Source organism: Ovis aries, chromosome 9 (genome assembly GCF_016772045.2).
Source record: "Ovis aries strain OAR_USU_Benz2616 breed Rambouillet chromosome 9, ARS-UI_Ramb_v3.0, whole genome shotgun sequence".
Taxonomy (NCBI): domain Eukaryota; kingdom Metazoa; phylum Chordata; class Mammalia; order Artiodactyla; family Bovidae; genus Ovis; species Ovis aries.
Genome location: NC_056062.1, coordinates 73869709 through 73887245, shown reverse-complemented (window position 1 = coordinate 73887245; position 17537 = coordinate 73869709). Strand labels below are relative to the sequence as shown.

The 17537-nt window shown below is 41.3% G+C and overlaps 1 protein-coding gene across 43 annotated transcripts in view; it reads left to right on the top strand.

The window, feature by feature from the left end:
- The first annotated feature begins 656 nt into the window (after positions 1-656).
- The window catches only part of RIMS2 (regulating synaptic membrane exocytosis 2), a 601609-nt gene continuing 584728 nt past the window's right edge, over positions 657-17537 (top strand). For 41 of the 43 annotated variants that reach the window (XM_027973139.3, XM_027973138.3, XM_060393832.1 and 38 more), the window contains exon 1: positions 657-1214. In XM_027973139.3, coding sequence (XP_027828940.2) covers positions 1039-1214 — 176 coding nt within the window. In that variant the 5' untranslated portion in view covers positions 657-1038. The remainder of the gene's footprint in view (positions 1215-17537) is intronic. The other 2 variants (XM_060393863.1, XM_060393842.1) reach the window with 2 other exon arrangements.

The window sequence follows — 17537 nt, the reverse complement described above, 5'->3', positions numbered from 1 at the left end:
CGGAGGAGGCGCGGGCGGCGGCACCGAGCGGCGGCGGCAGCAGCAGCGGCGGCGTAGGGAGCGGGCCCTCCGCACCCACTCCACGGACCACAGGGGCGGCGGCAGCCTGAGGGACTCCAGACGGGCGCGTCGATGTGGAAGGACCCGCGCCCGACCCTGCTGCGCGTCGGAGGTCGCTGGGATCCGGGCGCTGGCAGCCGCGAAGCCCCGGCCTCGGGACTGTCCGCCACTAGCCCTTGTCATCCCTACTCCGCTTTCGCTTCCCTGCTCTAGCCCGGAGGGGTGGTCTTCAAGGCTACCCGTCCCCCCACCCCCGGCCCTCTCCTCTTCGTTTCTGGAGGGGGGTCCTCCCTGCGCGGAGCCGGGAGCCCAGTGACGCGTCGGCCGGTGGGACGGCTCGGCAGCTTCTCTGGGAAATTTGCCCCTGCTTCCTCACTCTCCTCTGCGATCCCGCCTCGGCGCCCCTCTTGGCTCTCAGGACGCTGCCTCCCCGGCACTCGGAGCGAGTTCCCGGGACTCCCCCCTGGGGGCTGGGTCGCAGCCACCCGTCTCCGCTCCCGAGCGGCGCGCGCGGGGCCCCCTCCTCCGCCGCGGCCGGACACCCTCGCGCCCCGGGCCGGCGCGCCGCCCTCCCGCCCGCTCCTTCCAGTCACCCCACCCTTATCGCCGTCCCCGCCACCTTACTCCAGCACCCTCCCCGCGCCCTCCGCGGCCGGGCCCGGCCTCCCGCTCCTCTTCTTGCTCCAACAGCTCACTTGCCAGCCCTTCGTCCCCCGGGGAAAAAGAAACATTTCTCGGAGCGCACTCGTCAGCCCTGCCTTCCCCCCACCCCGCCGCGCTCGCCCTCCCCTCCCCTTCCCTCCCCCCTTTTCCATCTTGGGGGAGGGGGGCCGTCGCCTGGGATTGAAGGCCATTGATTTGTATGTATTTGTCCCGGCGCCGGAGGCTGCCCCAGCCGCCCGCGCGGGTGCCGCCGCCGCCGCCGCCGCCGGTGGAGTTGCCTCCCGGCTTCCCTAGGGTGGTTGGACTCCACCAAACATGTCGGCTCCTGTCGGGCCGCGGGGCCGCCCGGCTCCCACCCCGGCGGCCTCTCAGCCGCCTCTGCAGCCCGAGATGCCCGACCTCAGCCACCTCACGGAGGAGGAGAGGAAAATCATCCTGGCCGTCATGGATCGGCAGAAGAAAGAAGAGGAGAAGGAGCAGTCGGTGCTGAAGTAAGGACCTGACTCCATCTTCCCGCCTCCCTCCCTCCCTGCCCTCCGCCGTCCCCCCCCCACCCCCCACCTCGGTCGCTGCCCTGCGGCCGCCGGCGCGCCCGGGGATCGCCGCCCTTCCTTCCCGCCGGCGGCGCCTGGGCCACGAGGGTTGCGACCGCCGCCGGCCGCCGGGGCTAGCTTGCTGGGGCTGTCAGAGCGCAGGGGTGTGTGTGTCGGGGAGGGAGAGCGCCGAGGCCGGCCGCGGCGAGCCTGTGGGCGTTGTACTTTTCCCCCGGCGTCCTTCCGGCTTGCCCCGCCGGGCCAGTTCGGCTGCGGGCCCCGGCGGGGCTCGGGGCTGAACACTCTCTCCGCGCGTCCCTGGTCGCTTCCCGCCGCCCCCGCGCGGAGGCAGTGGCTGGGGCGAGGAATCCAATATGGCCGTGCACAGGTGCTCCCTGGGCCGGGACCCGGGCGGAGGCGCGCCGGCCGGGGAGGAGGGCGCCGCCGGGGGGCCCGGGGGCCCCGCCTCCGCGGGGCGCTTCTGCCCCGCCAGCCTCTCCCACTGCGGGAAGAGCGGCGCTGCCCACTGTCGCCCCGGGCAGGAGGGTGGCGGTGCGGGCGAAGGGGGCCTGTAATAAACGCTGTCGTGTCTCGGGTGGGTGTGCGGTCGCCGCCATCTTCCAGCCCCTCCCCCTCGGCGGGTGTGTAACACCCTGCACTCTGCCGCTCTTCCTATTTGCAACTAGTAAATCTGCTTAATCTCGAAGAGGCTCCGAAGGGACTCCAGTTCCTCCCGTTACTGCAGCGTGGGATGCTCCCTACCTTGTGAAGTTCTGCTCCTCGTGCTCGTAGTCTAGGCAGCGGGATCTTGCGGAGGGTGGGACAGTGAAAGCAGCACCCAGGCACCCAGCACAGTTTAGTGACGGTGTAACTTCAGCACCAGGGAACTGTCCAGAGAGAGAAAGATCTGTAGGCGTTTGAGATTCATTTTCTTGTCAGTCTAACAAAGATGTGTTTCAGCAGGTTTGCTTTTAAATGTTTTACGGTTCTTTGACTTCTCGGTTACTACGTGAAGGAGATTGTGCACAGCATGTGTAACCTTTTTTAAAAAATGTTTTTCCAGCTCAATTCTTTCATTTTTTGAGAAATGCATTATTCATTAAGATTAATTTGTACAGTTTATATACCAAATATGCGACAGTTCTTTCGTGTCGCCTATTTCTAAATTATGCTTTCCCCATATTCTCCACAGAAACACATAGCTGAAAGTGTAGAGTTCCTCTGGGACCGAACTAACACACTGACCTCTAATCATGTAAATTCCAAAAAACAGGTTGTTGACTTCAGTATTCATTAGCACTTAACAAAGAAACAATTCTCTCTACACATATATTTACATATTTTAATGAAAAATACTACTTTAAATTATATAACAAACTTATCAAATATCTTTACATGTCCAAGAAAAATACTAGTTCTCAAAAAATACTGAAGGGCTAAGAGCAAATGTGCTTCTAACATACAAACTGAAATAAAGAATTGCTTCTTCAAAACTAATTTCTGGGTTTGAATAGTTGTTTGGCAATGTGATTTACTAGTAGGCTTGGGAAATGAAAAAATAGTAAGAGATTTAAGTAGCTTATTTCAACTAGTAAAAAATAAAACAATTATTTTAAAGAGCTTTTTGAGCATACTTCTAACTTTTCTTAACTTTACTAACAATGTCAAGCTTTTGATGACTTAGAGTTTGATATTTGGATATATGAATCTGTATTTTCTTATAATTGTTATAAGTATTGCCAAAATGATGCTCAAATTAAATGTGGTTTTATTTGTTTGACTCATATTTAAATGTAGGAAGTGTTTTTATTTTTTTATGGCATGCAGAATTATGGTATTTATTGGCTAGTTCACTGTAGTTCCAAATCTATTTATTTTTCCAATATATAGCAACTTAAATGAACTTTTGAGTACTAAATTAAAAATTATTTAAGGTGAACTATATGTTACATTAGGAGAATGTGAAAGGATTTTTCCAGATAGGTACGTGTGAGTATTTTACTTTCCTGTGTAAACCTACATACTGTGCAAATGCATATAAAGTTTGTGCATTCATATTTGCATAGTTTAGGTAGAAACAAGCATTCTCTAAGAACATAGTCATACAGTCTATGAAATTATATTGATGAAAAATCTGTTTGTGTTTATGTAAAATATCTATTTGCATCTTTACTTAACTCAGACTTGGAAGGAATCATACCTCAAAATGACATACATGGTTTCAGAATTAGTTTTGTATCCACTTTAACAAGAAACTATTTGGAGGTTAAATTATAATATATTTGAAACTTTAATTTTTAATGTTCTTTGAAAATACTTTTGCAGAAACCAACATAATATTGTAAAGCAATTACCCTTCTATTAAAAGTAAATAAAAACTACTTTTGGCTTTCGTAATAAAATAAGATTAGACAAGGAAGATTAGGAAAAGAATAGACTTTATAATAGAATGATAAAAATGAGACAGATTGTTTTGAGGATTTTGACAATTTACTAATATTTTCAATATTGGCTGTTAGGTTACAAATGCTATTTATAAGAAAAATAGTACTAATATTCTTCAATGATTGCTATTTGCCATTAAATTTTAGGGGCCATTTGCTTGGTCATGACTATACTTTGTTTCTCTTTAGTGATGTCTGTTTAATTGCATGTTAACATTTATTCTGAGAGAAGGTCATGGGCAGAGAGAAATAAACTGAAATTCAAACCAATGTCTGCTGCCTTTTAACAGCTATGCTAAAAAATGATTTTGCTGTGTGAAAAATTGAAACCATTGGATGAAAATATTTTTGCATGATCTGTGAGTTTAAATATTCATTGTAAGTACTCATACAAAGCAGAATGTGGATACCCAAGGGCATAAGATGATGTACTAGATTACAAGAAGAAAATAATTAAAATTTTTATTTACATTTTTGTCTGTGTTTGAAAAAGACAGAAATTAAGTTTTATTGATACTTAATATATAGATTGACAATGCGAAGATGCATATAAGTGAATATACGTATTTTAAGAAGTTAGTGCCTGACATATTTTTAGTGAGAAAGGTGAGCGATCAAAACTGATTGAGACCATTGCAGTAAATTCTCTTCTAAGGAGTGTGGATAATTAAAAACTATTTATATTTAATCATTAGCAGTTTCTTCACGGCCTAGCTGGATATTCACATATTCTGGAAGTCTTCGGTCATCATGAGATGTTACAGTTTTACATATGAGTGAGATATTAGGTCTTTGGAAGCATTTTTATATCCAATAGATCCTTCAATGGATCAACAATTACTTTTTTTTAATCCTTACATGAATGCCTTTAACAGTTTTAGTTTGGATAACTCAGTGTATCAGTAAAATCTATAATATTCTTTTATTGATTAAAGTTTTTAAGCCTTGTCTTTTAAGATTGTAAACTTCTTGAGGGCAGGAATAAGAATGTACTCTTCTTTGGAGTCTCTGTTTTGTATTATCCTTAACACCTGCACATGGTACGTATCTAGTAAGCAATGTTGATTTAACTTCGAGTAATGTTCATTAACAAGAAGCTTACCAAACTTACTGGAAAAATGAAATTTTTTGGACAAAGTGCGTAATTTATTTAAAGTTTTTATTTTCCAGTGAGTTTTGTTCTTGTTACTATTTTTTGTTTGTTTTGGGTGTGATGTGAAAAAAATGTAAAGTAAACCCACTGAAATCAATAGAAAAGTATTTTCAGTAAATATTTATTGAGCTTTCTGCTATCCTTGTATCATAGTCTTTTAGATGAGATGTTTTTGGAACAAATTAGAAATTATGTGTTTCTTGCCATGTAAATTATCTTTTCAGCCACAGTTTAGATTTTCTGTTAATGTCAAAGGGATAATTTGCTCTCCTAATAAAAGAAAATGATAAATAAAAATTTGCATGATAGATCAAGGTAATGATTTAGATTACATTTAAAACATAGGTAAGAAGTTTTATATTTTTTAATATTTCAATTTTAAAGTACTTTCCAAAGTCAGTTTATAAACTTCTTTACTTAATAGGTAATATATGCATATGATACCAAATTTTTAGCTACCTATTTTCCCTTTCCAGAGGCAGCTCCTGTTGCCAGCTTATTTTATACTCTTTCAGAAATATTTGCTCTAGAGTAGATATGTGTGTATATCAAATACTGTGTGTATATATATGTGTGTACACATGTGTGGACTTATATGTGCAAAGATAAAAGGTACAAATATGTCCTGCAGTTTAATGTTAGGAGATCAATTCCACACCCATGAATATATAACTCCCTAATTCATTTTAGGGATATGTTAGGGATATTAAGCTCAGATATGCAGATGACAGCACCCTTATGGCAGAAAGTGAAGAGGAACTAGAAAGTTTCTTGATGAAAGTGAAAGAGGAGAGTGAAAAAGTTGGCTTAAAGCTCAACATTCAGAAAATGAAGATCATGGCATCTGGTCCCCATCACTTCATGGGAAATAGATGGGAAACAGTGGAAACAGACTTTATTTTTGGGGCTCCAAAATCACTGCAGATGGTGATTGCAGCCATGAAATTAAAAGACGCTTACTCCTTGGAAGGAAAGTTATGACCAACCTAGATAGCATATTGAAAAGCAGAGACATTACTTTGCCGACTAAGGTCCGTCTAGTCAAGGCTATGGTTTTTCCAGTGGTCATGTATGGATGTGAGAGTTGGACTGTGAAAAAGGCTGAGCACCGAAGAATTGATGCTTTTGAACTGTGGTGTTGGAGAAGACTCTTGAGAGAGTCCCTTGGACTGCAAGGAGATCCAAGCAGTCCATCCTAAAGGAGATCAGTCCTGGGTGTTCATTGGAAGGACTGACGCTAAAGCTGAAACTCCAATACTTTGGCCACCTGATGCAAAGAGTTGACTCATCCGAAAAGACCGTGATGCTGGGAGGGATTGGAGGCAGGAGAAGGGGATGACAGAGGATGAGATGTCTGGATGGCATCACCGACTCAATGGACCTGAGTTTGAGTGGACTTCGGGAGTTGCTGATGGATAGGGAAGCCTGGCGTGCTGCAATTCATGGGGTTGCAAAGAGTCAGACATGACTGAGTGACTGAACTGAATTCATTTTAATGGCTGTATGTGTGCCTGTGCGTACATGCTAAGTCACTTCAGTCATGTCCCACTCTTTGCAACCCTATAGACTGTAGCCCGCCAGGCCCCTCTGTCCATGGGATTCTCCAGGTAAGAATAGTGGAGTGGGTTGCCATGCCCTCCCTTCTCCAGGGGATCTTTCCAACCAAGGGATCAAACCCGAGTCTCTTACATCTCTTGCATCTGTACATATATCATTTTCCATATGCATGAATTTGTCTCTGGAATAAATTCCTAGAAATGAGATTCTTTGATCAAAAGGTCATAAAGTGTAACCTTTATATTTTTATAATGTATAAAATAAAAATTTACATTTTAATATTGTCACATTTACTTTCATAAAGGAAGTATGCATAAGGGACATATGCTAGGGAGATTTTCATATATCCTTGCTAACTCAGTATGTGGTAGTCTTTGCTAATAGTTTTGGTGGAAAATATGCCATTCTAAAATTTAATTGCAGTTTTCTTATTATCAGTGAAGTTGAGAGCTGTTTACATTTGTTTAGAGCCTTTTGTATTTCTTTTTCTTTTGGTCATTTTCAGTGATTTGTGGAAGCTCTTTATTTGTCATTTGTTTTATGACCTTGTTTATGCCTTTTTTTTTACTAGTCAAGATTTTTTAAAATGTATTTAAATTTATTATTATTATGATTGCCTTTGGGTTTTATGATATGCTTAGAATGATCTTCCTCTTTCTAATATTTAAAATACCATATTTTTTCTTATAGCTAAATGAGATTTTAAGTGTGGCGTGTCATCTAATTATGTAATTTAATCATGAAGAGTTAAATAAAAATCATTATTGTACATGCAGTAACCATGGTCATTGCCAAAAATTGAAACTCCGTAGTTTCTAAGGATTCAAAATGCATTTTAAAACATTGCCATTTTATGAGAAAATAATAAACTGTTCATATATATTCTATATTTTAAAGTATTTAGGACAATTAAATAGTATCTTCTTGTTGATAATATATATTGATAAAATTGATTGTACAATGTGATGAAGAGAGAGGTAGTGGAGGGAAGTGTGATAGGCCCGATGAATTTTGACTTGAAATCTTACTTTACTAACTAATAACTGTAAGGTCTTGCTTACGTTAATAGGGTCTCTGAGGCCATGTTTCCTCACCTGTATTATCTGAGTAATAATACCTGTCCTGAAGGATTGTTGTAATCAATATATACCAGGTGTCCTGGCACAAGTAGGTATGCAACAAATCATTGCTACTAACTGACTATAGATAGGGGTCTCTAACCCTTAATTCTGGGAGAAGGCAATGGCACCCCACTCCAGTACTCTTGCCTAGAAAATCCCATGGGCAGAGGAGCCTGGTAGGCTGCAATCCATGGGGTCGCTAAGAGTCGGACACGACTGAGCGACTTCACTTTCACTTTTCACTTTCATGCTTTGGAGAAGGAAATGGCAACCCACTCCAGTGTTCTTGCCTGGAGAGTCCCAGGGACGGGGGAGCCTTGTGGGCTGCCGTCTATGGGGTCGCACAGAGTCGGATATGACTGAAGCGACTTAGCTTAGCTTAGCTTGGTTTAGCCTTAATTCTATAGCACTCTTGGATGAAATCTGTCCCCCCGCCCTTTCTTTTGAGAGATTCTTTTTGCTGCCTACTCGGATGTCAAAATATGCCTGGAGGACTTTTAGGTGACTTCATTCTTTGTCAAGGGCTTCAGTTGGTAAAGAATCTGCCTGCAGTGCTGGAGACCTTGGTTTGATTTCTGGGTTGGGAAGATCCCTTGGAGAAGGGATAGGCAACCCATTGCGGTATTCATGGGGTTCCCTGGTGGCTCAGATGGTAAAGAATCTGCCTGCAGGGTTCGATCCCTGGTTGGGAAGATCCCCTGGAGGAGGGCATGGCAACCCACTCCAGCATTCTTGCCTGGAGAATCCCCATGAGCAGAGAAACCTGGTGGGCTATAGTCCATGGGGTCCAAAGAGTTGGACATGACTGAGAGACTAAGTACACACATTCTTTGTCTAGAAAGCTAGGGACAAGGAGGGGGAAGGTGAATTGGAAGCAGTTTCCCTAGCAGAAAGCATTATTAAAGAGCCTGATAACTAAGGTGATGGTGGTGTTCAGTCACTCAGTTGTGTCTGACTATCTGAGACCCAATGGACCGCAGCACACCAGGCTTCCCTATCCTTCACCATCTCCTGGAGTTTGCTCAAACTCATGTCCGTCGAGTCAATGATGCCATCCAGCCATCTCATCCTCTGTTGTCCCCTTCTCCTCCTGCCTGCAATCTTTTCCAGCATCAAGGTGTTTTCTAAAGAGTTGGCTCTTCACATCAGGTGGTCACAGTACTGGAGCTTCAGATTTAGCATCAGTCTTTCCAATGAATATTCAGGATTGCTTTCCTTTAGGATGGACTGGTTTGATCTTGCAGTCCAAGGGACTCTCAAGAGTCTTCACCAACACCACAGTTCAAAAGCATCAATTCTTCAGTGCTCAGTATTCTTTATGGTCCAACTCTCACATCCATACGACTACTGGAAAAACCATAGCTTTGACTAGATGGACCTTTGTTGGCAAAGTAATGTCTCTGCTTTTTAATATGCTATCTAGGTTGTTCATAACTTTTCTTCTTTTTAACTATTACACAATCTTTATTATATATGTTGGATTTAACTAGAACAAATTTTCTTTTTTATATATCTTCTTACATCACTTCTAATGAACTTTTGGAAATGTGAGTGTATTTTAGGAAAATATTCAAAGAAGATTAGCCTTGGAAATGACATGTTACAGTTGAAGATTCTCTTTCTCTTTATATGAGCTTACTGAATTATTGCAGAATTTCAGAAAGTGTTTTATTATGAAAGGGAGATAATTTTTGTTGGATTTTGTGATAGGAAATTCTAGAAATATGATTAGAGGTAGGGTTATTAGAAAGGGAAAGTTGAGAATGGGTTTTGACCCAGGAATGATATAATATTGTTCACCTACTTTCTGTCTAAAATTGTTATCAAAAAACTGATGGACAACTAGATAGTATAAATTAGTCTAAGAATGAGTGGCTTTTATATATATGCATCTCAGATGCTCTAATTTATATTTTCCATACAACATAATGCTAGCTAAATGCTTTTTAAAGACATTTAGAATTGAGAATTTTATAGGGTTTGTATATTATAAACATTTAATATTTTTGTGTAATACACATATAGGTTCTGCCAAACAGAGATGCTGGATAAATGCTCCTTTACTCACAGGAAGAAGATGGAATTCTCTATGCCCTTTAGTGTTTTTTCTTCTAAGAAAACTTATGTTCATCTGGGAGGGAGAAATAACAGTTTCACATATCCTGCAACTAGGCTTCTGGGATGCTAAAACTGGGTAAAAAGGATACACTAAATAATATAGCTAGGTAGCAATATAATCACAATGGTGTTTATTGATACTTAGTACTTTGGTAGCAATATAATCACAATCGTGTTTATTGATACTTAGTACTTTGGTATTATTCAGTTGACAGATGGAGAAGATGCTAACAACCCTCTTGTTTTGTTGGCATATGAGGTGTCTATTATAATAATTGTTGTAGTGGTTTGCTTCTCAGGCACATACATGAAAAATCTGTTTCATCACATATCACTCACACATAATTCCTTTTGACCAAAAGCTGAAATAGTTAATGCTTTTATTAACACAATTTTTTTTTCCTGTCAAAGTGAATTTTGTTATGGAGGTAGCTAGGTGTTCCTCAAAGGTTTATATTCCTTTTTCGTAGAGTTACTGTGCAGTAGCTGTCTAGTCCTGCCTTTTCCATCTCCCCTGGTATCTAGATGAGTTCGTGTAATTAAGTTCTGGCTGATGACTCTTTGTGACACTATGGGCTGTAGCCTGCCAAGCTCCTTTGTCCATGGGGATTCTCCTGGAAAGAATACTGGAGTGGGTTGTCATGCCCTTCTCCACGGGATATTCCCAACTCAGGGATTGAGCTTGCATCTCTTGCATCTCCTGCATTGGTAGCTAGATTCTTTACCAGTAGTGCCACCTGGGCACTGAATTTTGTTATCACGAGTTGACCTCTCTTCAACGATTGCCTGGTCTAAGCTAACTAAGTCTTAATGCAGCCATTGATTCTTGAATGCAGAATTTATCAGGACATGTCTTTTCCATCCTGTTGCTGACAAGTTGCTGGCTGTACCCTAACTGAGGATTTGTTGAAGGTTTGAGAAAATGCTTACACTGTACCTTAACAGAGATAGTTGCTCAGGGAGTTAAAATAGCATATAGACTTATGATGAGACAGAAGAATTCACAATGCTAAGGATCCATTTTAGAACAAACTGAAGCTTCATGTTAAAAGTTTTGCAGGTTGAAGGCTAGTAATTAAACTCTGTCTCCAAACTGAAGTGTAGGAAGAGTTACAGAACTGGGAGGTGAATTTTTATACAGTTGAATGTTGTTGAATTGTATCATTGCATGTTACATATTACCCCATTCACCATTCCAGATGTCCTCACTTTTCCGCACTTTGCTGAACCCTATAGGAGCTGACCTCTGTGGATTGCACCAGCAGGTATCCCTGTTCTTAGACCTCCGGTTGGTTTCTGTTGATGTGACATTGGCAGATTGTATGGAAGGAGAATGACATCAGGTTGTTTGTTCCCAAGTTTCCTCCATACCAGTCTGGTGGCCCTCTTAGTACAGCTATTTTCTTCCAGTTCTGGAAATTGCTTTCCTCTGTTGCTAGCTGTCATACCGCACCATCTCTTGTTGGTTTCCTTAAATCCTGCTCACATCTTTGTAAAATGGTACCTTTATTAAGCTCTCCTTAGTTACTCAGTTTGTGCCATCTGTTTCCTGCCAGGACCCAGACTGATACACTGTAGTTCAGTAAAAATTTATTTGGATTATGAATGTGAATGAATCGTGACTTTAGGTATTCACAACCCACCTCCTTCTATATAATCATGGTAATCTTTTTACAAATCCTTCTCTATATCATGTTCTTTGATTATGCGCATCCTCTTGCTCTTTTCCCGATGTGCTGTTCTGTGTCCAGCTCCATTACTGTGCAGAGATACATCTCTTTGATGTATTTCCACTAGTTGGGTGTCTCTCCTTTCAACTTTCGTATCATTCTGTAAATAATTTTTATAATGTTTCTGATATTCAATATTAGTTACTAATCTCTATGTTCTTCTTCGTATAGCTGGTTTCTTTGATGTCAGGGACCAAGTTTTAATCATCTTTTTATGCCTAGTGTAGTACCAGGTGCGTAGTTGTCAGTCAAACATTTGTTAATAAAACATGGTGGTCATGGTAGTCATTCTAACTTCCTCACCCTTCCTCAGCCCTCAAGTATAATCAGTTACCAAATCCTATCTTTATTATCTCAAAAACATCTTTGAAATCTGTTTCTCTTCATCTTCATTGTCACTGCACTGTTTCATGCCTTTATTGTATTTTCCTTAATCATTTCTAAATAAGGATCTTTACTTGAGGCCCACTTCCTCTAGTCCAGCCTTTCTGTAATAGTCCTACACTCTGACACAGTTTGATTTTAATATCCTTAGTATTCTTTAGTGCCTTCCCATTGCATTTACGATATTGTCCAAACTTCTAGGTATATCATGGAAGTCCCTTTGTAATGTTCTATTAGTGATAAATCCTGATAATCTTTCATGAGCACTATCTGTTTTAATTGTATTAAAGTGAGTTCCCTATTCTTTTTTTTAATCTTCTGTTGTAGTTTGGCATATACTGTTCTCTTTGACTAGAAAGCCCTAACCACTTTCCTCTGGCTAAGTCCTATTGATTCTTAACTGAGATTCATCTCAGGTTTCCAACTTTTGGAAACCGGGCTAGATGACTCTTTGTGCTCATATAACTCTTATTATATACTTTTATTATACTCTTATTACCTTAATACTCAATAGCCAGCATTTGTTGAATGCTTACTGTGCTATTTTATATATTCGCTGATTCACCCACTACAACCATCTTGTGAGATAGTTATTGCTTTTCCCACTTTTACAGATGAAAAAAAATGAAGGCTTAAGTTGGATGCTCAGAGTTTTCAGTAGGGAGCTGAGATGTAAGCCCAAGCAGTCATATTCCATCAGAATTTGTACTTAGAATCCGCCTGCAATACCGGAGACTCCAGTTCGATCCCTGGGTGGGGAAGATCTCCTGGATAAGGGAATGGCTCCCCACTCCAGTATTCTTGCCTGCGAAGTCCAATGACAGAGGAGCCTGGCGGGCTACAGTCCATAGGGTCGGTCACAAAGAGTCGGACAAAGCTGAGCCACTAAGCACAGCACAGCATGATAGATTAAGCCACGGTTGCTGATGTTCCAGTAGATACTTTTTTTGCTATAGTGTCAAGTATGTCTTTATTTGAAATAGTAGTTAGCATTTAGGAAAATTCTACCTCCCTCAAAAGAGATTTCTCTGGGCAATAATAATAGTCGTATTGCAGGGGTAGGCAGCCTTGAGGACAGAGCATCTTTGTTAAGACCAGGTTCACTGTCTAGAATATAAGATGGTAAAGTTGATTTCTAGGCGATAAAAAATACAAAGAATATTAGCATAAATATTAGCATATTAATATATGGCCAGTGACCACTCTTCAAACATGTTAACTCAGTTAAAGAATTGCCTGCAATACAGGAGACCTGGGTTCCATCCCTGGATCGGGAAGATCCCTTGGAGAAGGGAGTGGCTACCCACTCCAGTATTCTTGCCTGGGAATCAACCTACCTTATTTTTAGTAAGTACTTTTATGAACGCCCAATATTTTAATACCTGTTGAAAAGACATTGTTACTTTCTTTAATAAAGTATGACCTAGATCTTCCAAGGTTATAAATAGTGTCATTTTTATTAGTTTTCTGCTACTAACAAACTTACTGGCTTAAAACAACAGAAGTTTATTATCGTACAGTTCTGTAAGTCAGAAGTCTGACATAGGTCTTACTGCTGCTGCTGCTGCTGCTAAGTCGCTTCAGTCGTGTCCGACTCTGAATGACCCCATAGACGGCAGCCCACCAGGCTCCCCATCCCTGGGATTCTCCAGGCAAGGACACTGGAGTGGGTTGCCATTTCCTTCTCCAGTGCATGAAGGTGAAAAGTGAAAGTGAGGTCGCTCAGTCGTGTCTGACTCTTCCCAACCCCATGGACTACAGCCTTCCAGGCTCCTCCATCCATGGGATTTTCCAGGCAAGAGTACTGGAGTGGAGTGCCATTGCCTTCTCCATAGGTCTTACTGGATAGAATCAAAAGAACTGGCTATATTTCTTTCTGGAAGCTACCCAGGGTGGGGGTAAGGGTGGGGGGTGATGGTGGCGATTGGGGGCTGAGGTGGGAGGAAATGTTTTCTTGCTCATTTGGGCTGTTGAAAGAGTTCAGTTCCTTGATGTTAAATGACTGAGATTCCCATTTCCTTCAGCTATGAGCTGAATGCTGTTTTGACCTCCTAGAGACCTCTTCTCTAGTCTTGCTCATAGCTTGCTACATCTCAGAACCAGCAATGGAGCATTGCATTCTTCTCATGATGCCATCTTTCTGACCCTTCTTCTGTCACTGCCTCTCTCTCTGTCCACAGCTGGGAGAGATTTTTCTCTTCTAAGAATTCCTGTGATTAGATTGAGCCCACCCAGATAGTCCAGAATAATCTTCGTATCTTAGTCACAGCTCTAAAATCTCATTTACCATGTAAGGATACATATATTCACCTTCCTGGGATTAGAAAATGGACTTCTTTGGTGGTCATGATTCTCCTTATACTTCTTCAGTAAGTGCCACTAGATACAAGTTTGGATATGTGTCTTTTATAAAGGAGACATTGAGCTACTCATTTAAAAAAATGTATTTTGTATTAGAGACATACATTCTAGAATATCTCTGAAATTTTTTATTTTATGTTTTGCTTTTCCATAGGTTTATAATACTTATTGCCCTCAAATTACTGCCAGCGTGCTCTTCACTTTTCGTTTGTTTCCTCCTGAATTAAAACACTGGTCTAACGGGAAGTGGGGTCGGGGGCAAGCAGTGAGAATTGTTTTTGGCTCTGCACATAAGAAACACTTAAGTACTCTTCCTGAGTAGTCTTTTTCGTTAATAATTGGATTTATTTTTATAGACTGAGGAATATGTAATTTTGCCATATGACTAACATAGTGAAGAGTAGTGAAACTTTTCCAAATGCAATATTTTCATTATCTGATTTTAAAAGACTCAGTATAAACTGATTTAAAAAGACTCAGTATAAACTTTTTATTGTAGTATGAATAAATAAAGATTTGAATTTAATCTTTTGATGAGAATATAATTTTCATTGACATGTTTGGTTGAAGAACTATTTCTTACCCCCCAATAAATGTGCTTTCATATATTAGTTTTACTTCTTATAATTTTTAGCCAATAAGTCTGACTTAATGAAAGCATGTAGTATTTGAAAATGAAAATGAAAGTAGCTCAGTCATGTCCAACTCTTTGCAACCCCACAGACTATACAGAATCCATGGAATTCTCCAGGTCAGAATACTGGAGTGGGTAGCTTTTTCCTCCTCCACGGGATCTTCCCAACCCAGGGATCGAACCCAGGTCTCCTGAATTGCAGGTGGATTCTTTATCAGCTGAGTCACAAAGGATGTATTTAGTATGATTTAAATTCTATGTCAGTGGTCAAAATACAATTAATTGCTTTAACTTTGATGCATAAAATATTAAAAATAGCTATGAAATAGCTAGAAAAAGAAAATAACCAAAGTTATCTTTCAAAACTACTAATACAAATTCATGTTGCAGCATGAGTTTTATATGTTGGGGTAGACGAGATATCACAGTCCAATCGGAAGACAGAAACTGCAGTAATAATTTGAATAGGGAAATTTTAATATAAAGGATTATTAACTTGTAGCAGAGAGCAGCCACCTTCTTTAGGGCTGAGGCTGAGTACTCAAGGAAGGAACAAACTTGGAGAGGCCCTTTCCCCCATGGCTAAGGCTGAAATTCAGCCCTTGTTGGAAGGTGTGACAATGTCCCATTGAGCTGCCACCAGCTGAGATAGGCAGGAAATCATCTGTGGGGGTGTCGGTGGGGCTGCTGAGAGGTTGGCTAATGTGCTTAGCCAAAGTCACTGGGAAGCCACCTATAGGGTGTCTGTGAGACTTACTGGGTTACTGCCTGCTGGGATGCTATTGAAATTTCTGGATCAGTTCCTGCTGGGTGTTGGTGAAACGTGTTGCGTTCTGGTGAGAGTTAGTGCCCAGAGTGAGTGCCGCTGGGTATCCTGTAAGCTCCTGACAGCCAAGCATTGCAGGGAAAACAACAGAATTCCCAAATCCAGAGAGAGAAGCCCCTTCTTCCTTTTGCTCCAGCTCCCTCTACTGACGAAGCTTAACATTGCGCCAACTGGTAAAGGAGAACCGGTTGTACTGGATTCAGCATTACTAAGTAGGACGAAGAAAGATGGATTAGGAGCTAAGAGGCAACACACTGATAAATTAACTGTCCTCAAATTTCAGTAGCTTAAAACAAGACAAGTTTCCTTTTCACGTTGTATGTTTTTATCTGGGTTGCTTCGGGTCTTTGCTCCGTGTCATTCTCATTCTTGAACACAGGCTGATGATGGAGATTGTGTATGGAACATTGAGAGCAGATGAAGAGCGAAACTAGTGAACTGCAGATTGTCTCTTAAAGTTTCCTCTCAGAAATATATATATAACTGCTGTTCACATTTCACTGGCCATAGTAAGTTGCATGATCATGCATAACTTGGTAGAAAAGTGGAGTCCTACCGTGGTTAGAAGGAGAATCGAATTATTTGTTGAAAAATATAACTACCACAGAATTGACAGGATTGGTATTAGAAAGTTTGTCAGTTCCTAGGATAGTTATTTATAATTCTCTTTTAAAATTGTTTAATTTGTTATGTAGTGTTTAGGAATTTTAGTGAAAAATAATATCAACATTAAAATTGATGGTGCTCTTAACTTCTGGAAGAGTGACCCAAAATCTGACAATGACTTTACTCCTTTGTATAAAATAGGGTGAAACATTAATATTTAAGCAGCAGGAAATATATTTTTTGAAGATTAGATACTGACTTTGTTTTTTAATTTTTGCATTAAATTTTTTATATTAACTTATGCTTACATGATATTATGTGAAATGTGAGATGTGTCTTTTTATGCAGAGAAAGGATTCTTTTTTCATTGATGGTCTGTCTTGGATAGGGGATAAAACAAGACTTAGGTGTCTGGATTAGAGTCCAAGCTATGTTATCTTGACAAAGTCGCTTCAGCTCCTTAAGCCCTGGAAATGGAGATTGAAAACACACATCCAAAATTCCTTAACTGAATTCCGTGGTGCCAGATGTGGTTTAGAATTCAGGTATTTTGAATTCTATTTTGGGGCTTCCACTGTGGCTCAGCGGTAAAGAATCTGTGTGCAGTGCAGGAGATGCAGCTTTGATTCCTGGGTCTGAAAGAGTCCCTAGAGAAGGAGATGGCAACCTACTTCAGTATTCTTGCCTGGGAAACTCCATGGACAGAGGAACCTGGTGGGCTACAGTCCCTGGGGTCGCACAAGAGTCGGGCGCGACTGAGCGACTAAATAATAACGGCAACAACCCTTTTTTTGGTTTTAGAAACATAAAGGTACAACCACAGAAGTATGCAACTCTCAGTGGATCAGGACAGCAGCCCCTAAGCAAGTGCGTTTACATTTCTCTAGTGAAACATGTGAATATTTATAAGTAGGTTAAATAGAGATTACATAAAGCCTCATGCTATTAATAATTCATTTAGATCAAGAACTTTGGCCCAAACTTGCGAAAAAAGTTCTGTTTACAGAGCTTTTGGGTTTTGGAATCATGGGTAAGGAATTAGGGTCTGTGGTATCTTTCTGACAGGGTTACGGTGCCACTTTAAATGAAAGTGCCCATGAGCCATAAATTGTTATAACATGTTAATTGTCATAACTACAGTGGCCAACTGATGCTCTCATTGTCACCAGCCGTTTAGAATATTCCTATATTGATAGGTGCATGGAAGCTCGTTGGCAGGGGTCAGTTGTAAAGGACCTTGTATGAAGGACTGGTATTCAATTGATATGTACCAGTAACAGAGACACCAGTTATTAAAATATTGAATCACTTTCGTGCATATTGGTGACTTTTATTGAGAAAATGTTA